The sequence below is a fragment of the Cibotium barometz genome, chromosome 1, assembly GCF_041138505.1.
Source record: "Cibotium barometz isolate CiBa-2024 chromosome 1, ASM4113850v1, whole genome shotgun sequence".
NCBI classification, from domain to species: domain Eukaryota; kingdom Viridiplantae; phylum Streptophyta; class Polypodiopsida; order Cyatheales; family Cibotiaceae; genus Cibotium; species Cibotium barometz.
The window spans coordinates 75,646,830-75,652,604 of record NC_141046.1 but is presented as its reverse complement, the minus strand read 5'-3'; the positions used below and the strand labels follow the sequence as shown (position 1 = coordinate 75,652,604).

Sequence of the window (5,775 nt, the reverse complement as noted above, 5' to 3'; positions counted from 1 at the left end):
CATGACATTGTGGGCAATGCTTTTTTAACCACTAAAATCACTTTACAAAGTTTCTATTGGGGACATTTCACTCTTTTTATTGCTTGGAAAAAAAGGAGTAGCTTCTCGTTAAAATATCTCATTCATTCATCGACCTAGCAATCGACCAAACACCTAGCAAGCGACCAAATACCATGAGCTATAAAGTTTGCATTTTGCAAATTCTAATAATTTTATATTCTGCATCCTCTTCTTCTAATAAATATATAGACATTCTTAAAGTTGTTTACTTGTTATCAAGCAATGGCAATGAAAAGAAAATTATTAATAATTAATAAATGTTTTCTATTACTAATGTTTTTCTCAACCTTAACTTTAATGTTTCAATACTCGTATCACTCCTTTGGTTATATTCCCAAACAAACTTGTTAGTTTCTCACTCTTCCTCAATAAGCTAGTTGGTCCAAAAGGTGAACACTGAACCTTTTTTTAAAATAGCTCAGTATGTGATGGAACTTTAGAGTGGTTTTTTGTTACATATTACAACAATGGATTTTGAAAGGGTAATTTTGTGGCAATCCGTTGTTAGGGTGATTCGAAATTACTTCTGGGGTAATTTTGTGGCACTTCTGTGTTCCACAACAAAAAAGGATTTTGAAATTACTTGTTAGGGTAATTTTGTGGCAATGTATATGTTCCGTTGGTGGCCCATGGAACTATATAACTTTCTCCATCACAAGCCAATATGGAAGTAAGCCATTTTTTCCATCTCATAACAATGTTCACACAAGTGGATATGTATTATGCTAAGTAATGACCATGGGAAACTTTGGGCGAAATTGTAATCCTATATGTCATGAAATACTGAACTTGTGCTACTAGTACTCAACCCGCGTGTTGCTGCGGGTTGTAAAAGACATTAAGAAACAGAATGCAAAGATGGAAGCCGGAATACAAAGGGTCAAATCAGAAATGGAAGCCGGAATCCAAAGGGTCAAATCGAAAGGATTTTTTCCTCTTGTTTTTTAAAAATCCAAGATTTTTTTTTCTCCTCTCCTAAGAGGAACTAATTGTTCACATGGTAGGATATCTATGCCATCATCATAGGAACAGCTCTTACGAACCAAGGGTTCAAATCCCGCCAATTTGTCGTGTTCGGTTCACATATGGGTGTGCTGTGCATATGCTGTTGGAGATAAACCTTTCTCATGTGGGTAAAAAGTTAATCACCAATGAATGGTAAGTGCACCTGATAGCCGCTCAGTAAAACTCCTTTGACAGCGAGAAAGCTTCTGCCTGCGACAGCCATGGCTGCTGCTGCTCCCCGTTTCTCGTTGCAGAGCAACTGCGCGCCCCGGTAAGCTCTCCTTTACCACACTCCCTCCTCTCGCTCTTGCGTTATGCTCGGATTCTCTGCTGCCATCGCTCGCCGCAGGGCACCTTCTCGCGTTTTGTCTGCCGAAACCTTCTCGTCTTCTGAAAGCTCCCCTTTCTGTGGCCGCTCAATCGCCATAGCTCGGAAGACCATAGCAGCAGCTTCTCGTACCCTACAGAGTTCTTCTGCTTCCTTTTCTTCTTTGTCTTCACGGCTCTCGCCCCTTGGCTTGCGCAGTATGCATCAAGCTGTTGCCATAGCCGGACATTCGGAGCCTTCTCTCCATGGCGTCCAAAATGTCGCCTTTGCGGGTTACCACTGGCAGAAAAAGCTTTCCTTCACTGCTGCCTGTCGTGCCTTTTTGCGGAAGCCTTTGCACAGCTGCTGCAGCGGCAGCGGCAGCAGCAGCAGAAGCATAGAAGCAGTTTTCCCGTTTCGGAGAAGCCAGGCCGTCTCCGCACATGCCTGTACACTTCGAGAAGATGGATTTTTATCTGATAACGCCCCACCAAGCAATCCAGAAGAGGCAAACTGTGAAGGAGAAACAGAAATGGTCTTGGTTAGGGTTACAGAAAAGACGGAAGAAGCTAGTGTTGAGGAGAAGGCCATCCATAACGAAGCAGAGCTTCTTCTGCCACACGAGGACATCGAAGCTAAGGCCTGTTGTGCAGAAGGCGAAGAAAATGTGGTGTCATCTGTTTCCCCCCTTTCACTTGAAGAAATCGATGCGGAGTCTGCTGGTGGCCGCACTCCCGGGAAGACTTACCCGGACGCCATAGCCAGCAGAGCCAGACACCGGTCTGAGAGGAGGCGGAAGGGCGGCCTCCTTGCACAAAACATTCAGAACGATGCGCCCGACCTCCTCACCGTCCCGGGCATTGGCCCTCGCAACTTTCAGAAACTGGTGTCTAAAGGCATAGGGAAAGTTGCAGAGCTTAAACAGTTGTACCGTGACAAGGTATATATTCTCTCTCTCTCTTGCCTTCTTAGCTTAACCTGTACAGCTATTGAGAAACCTAGGGTTGAGGGTTTCCTTTTTAGTTTAACCTAGGGTTTAGGGTTTTATGGTTTTCCTTTGGCAAGTATTGGATAACTTTGGGTTTGGGGTTTTAGGCCTTATAAAAGGCAATCATTTACTTGAATTTAGGGTTTAAGGTCTTTGGAAGGTAAGCTCTTGAGAAAAATATGCTAGTAGGAGGCTCTTTAATGTGAGTAATCTAGGCTTTAGGGTGTAAGGTTTGGTGTTTAAGGTCTTTTGAGAAATTATGTTAAAGGGAGGCTCAATGATGTGATTAATCTAGAGTTTAGGATGCAAGGTTTAGGACTAAGCGCCAGAGCATTTTATATCGATGGGAGGCGGTCTTTGGAAGGTAAGCTTATGTTATTAATGGGAAGCTAAATGATGTAAGTTCAGGTTTAGGGCTAAGCTCTAGAGAAATTTATGTGAATGGGAGGCCCTATGAAGTGACTAGAAGTATTTGTAGCTTTGTGAGAAGACTCTCATGGAGTTGAGATTGCACGTTGGTTTTTGATAAGTTAGGAAAATAACCTGAACTTTCCATTGGTTTCTCTCTTTGACACATTAATGGACGTGCAGATTTCTTTAAAGGTCTTCATCCAAGTTGTGGCCAGCTGGTTTATATTAATTGTTTCTATCCAAAGCGGTGCAATTTGCACAACCAGCTACCGCGTGTGTGTCTGCACTTTAGTGCTAGCCTTCATCATAGCTGAGTCTGCCCTTCATTCCGGTTGAAGTGATAGAAACTCTGCTTGATGATTTGTCTATGAAGATTTGTCTAGTAAGGTGACATATTTTATGCCTGAACTTGCGCCTAGTGTTGGGTGCTGATGCCATGAGCGAGGATTTCATAGCACCTAATCTGTGCTATGTATGATGGAGTTGATGAATTGAAGTTTTGTGAGTAGACTCTCATAGAGTCAAGATTGCATGCTGGTTTCGGTTAAGTTTGGAAAATAACTTGAACTTTCCATTGGTATGTATAGATGATATCTATCTATCTATCTATCTAGAGAGAGAGAGAGAGAGAGAGAGAGAGAGAGAGAGAGAGAGAATTTTTGAGAACATTGCTTTTTCCAGTTCCTTAATGATGAAAGCAGAAAGATGGTGGAGTATCTGCAAAGCTCTGTAGGCATAGTTCACAAAAATCATGCAGAGAGCATCACTTCATATGTTAAACATTGTGTCGACGAGGAGCTAAAGGAACAGTCAGATTTAGACAAGGAAAGCAGCATCAGACAGAAGAAAAAGGTAACAATATGTGTAGAAGGAAACATCAGTGTGGGAAAAACCACCTTTCTTCAGAAAATAGCAAATGAAATCATTGAGTTGAGGGACATGGTGGAGATTGTCCCAGAACCTGTTGATAAGTGGAAAGATGTGGGACCAGATCATTTCAATCTTCTTGATGCATTTTACAATGAACCAGAAAGATATGCCTATACTTTCCAGAACTATGTCTTTGCCACAAGGCTTATGAAAGAGCAAGAGACATCAAAGGGTATGAAACCTTTGAGGCTGATGGAAAGGAGTATTTTCAGTGACCGCCTGGTTAGTGGGTGGCATTATGTACATACTGCACGAATGCTTCATAGGATGTTGTGTGATTTTTGTACTATGGTGCGCTTAACTCTTGATTAACTTATCTCATTTTGATTTTGCTTGCAGGTGTTTGTAAGAGCTGTGCATGAAGCCAAGTGGATGAGTGAGTTGGAGCTGCGCATCTATGAATCGTGGTTCGATCCCTTTATCTCTGCCTTACCAGGGCTTGTCCCTGATGGATTCATTTATCTTAGGGCCAGTCCAGATACATGCCTCCAGAGGCTGCACAGGAGAAACAGACCAGAGGAGCGAAGTGTTACTCTTGAATATCTGAGAGGGCTTCATGAGAAGCATGAACAATGCTTCTTTCCATCCGAGTGTAGCGGAGGTATCTACTCTGTCAGTAGTTGGCCATCAGGCCCCTATAGGGTCCCACCACCACTGAGGATTAGGGACCGTGTATTCTATCTTGAAGGGGACCATCTACACTCTTCTATTAGAAAGGTGAGTAGACAACCGTCATTTAGTGAGCTGTTTGAACTTAAAGTTTTCATTTTTTTAAAACTGTGATTTGGCTCTTAGGTACCAGCTCTCATATTGGACTGCGAAGCATCAATTGATTTTGATAGAGATCTTGAAGCAAGGGTAGAGTAAGAATTTTGAGCCTCTTATTTTTCTCCTCTTGAAAACAAGTTGGATGCATAATGCTACTGTGTTGACTGACTGTGCTCTTTCTTATTGCAGGTATGCTGAACAGGTCGCAGAGTTTTATGAGTACATTCGGAGCAATAAAGACTTGGATATGAATGAGCCAGCTGCAAGTGGGACTATCAATCCATTTTTACTACCTCATACTGGAGGCTTACTGAGACCTGATGTTAGCCCACTTTTGCACGGCCATGCTTTCGATTTTGCACGTCATTCATCTGCTTTTATGAGATGAGTCTGAAGATAGGAAAGAAAGTACATGCATTGGCGGTTGTCGTGATTAAGGAGATTTTGAAGCCCTTGGATCAGGGAATTTTGAGCACTCCATTGACTTTGTAAACTGTGTATACCCCTCTCCTCCCCCCTCTTCCCTTTCTCCCTCTTTTCCCCAAGTTCTGGTTAGTATCCACCATAAATTTTTTGTCATCAATATATCAGAAAATACCATTTTATCAAAAGGCGTTCTATTGCACAAGAAAGTCGGTGCCATTGGAATGATGGATGCTGGATAAGGCTACAAGCGCACCATCTTAGCTTTTTACACAGTATTGTCCATCCTTATGGTCAAGGATTTCCAACCTTGGATGGATGGGCGATCTTTCTTGTCCAACCCCGCGCATCCTAATGTGTAAATATCCTCTAGCTTTTTACACAGTATTGTCCATCCTTATGGCCAAGGATTTCCAACCTTGGATGGATGGGTGATCTTCCTTGTCCAACCCTGTGCATCCTGTTGTGTAAATATCCTTACTGCCCGATGGCCTTTGGGTATGGACTTACTAAGCATTCACATGTTTGCATTTGGTCATCATATAGGTCAAGCTGGCAATGTAGAATGCCATGCCATAGGAAAGAGTAGGATGGGTTCATTGAACAATCCATTACATGCAGAACCTTTGGCTGGAGGTTAGTTTGCCACCTGCCGGGGTCTAAGTTCTCACTTGATATTTTGGCCAATCAATAAATCAGAATTCTAGGGTGTCATTGTATTTCCATTTTCTGATCCTTAAACAGTATCATAAGCTTTGATCAGGCATGTAGGGAGTCGTCACTCATGAAGTGAAAAGAGTTAAAGTGTTCATAGTCGTATTAACAATGCAGGGTGTTTCGATCATCAATGTGACCTTTCAAAGGGCCAGGTTGGGTGGAACAA

General features: G+C 42.4%; 1 protein-coding gene across 4 annotated transcripts; it reads left to right on the top strand.

Moving 5' to 3' along the window:
* Positions 1-1,203: 1,203 nt before the first annotated feature.
* LOC147642425 (uncharacterized) lies at positions 1,204-5,080 on the top strand. 4 transcript variants are annotated; one of them, XM_086806325.1, is made up of 5 exons: positions 1,204-2,312; positions 3,453-3,923; positions 4,041-4,418; positions 4,497-4,564; positions 4,659-5,080. In XM_086806325.1, the coding sequence occupies exons 1-5, from the start codon at positions 1,380-1,382 to the stop codon at positions 4,855-4,857; spliced, it is 2,049 nt and encodes a 682-aa protein (XP_086662451.1). In that variant the 5' UTR covers positions 1,204-1,379; the 3' UTR covers positions 4,858-5,080. The 4 variants fall into 4 exon arrangements, with proteins under 4 accessions (XP_086662451.1, XP_086662474.1, XP_086662467.1 ...); XM_086806348.1 differs by having other exon boundaries at positions 1,210-2,312; positions 3,453-3,623; positions 4,497-4,559; XM_086806341.1 differs by having other exon boundaries at positions 1,210-2,312; positions 3,453-3,623.
* The last annotated feature ends 695 nt before the right edge of the window (positions 5,081-5,775 follow it).

What these genes read in the sequence shown, in the direction of transcription:
- LOC147642425 (XM_086806325.1), top strand. Translation starts at nt 1,380, where the DNA reads ATGCTCGGATTCTCTGCTGCCATCGCTCGCCGCAGGGCACCTTCTCGC. An exon ending in GTATTTTCAGTGACCGCCTG is followed by an intron (nt 3,924 to 4,040) that starts GTTAGTGGGTGG and finishes TTTTGCTTGCAG; the next exon opens with GTGTTTGTAAGAGCTGTGCA. An exon ending in TACACTCTTCTATTAGAAAG is followed by an intron (nt 4,419 to 4,496) that starts GTGAGTAGACAA and finishes TTTGGCTCTTAG; the next exon opens with GTACCAGCTCTCATATTGGA.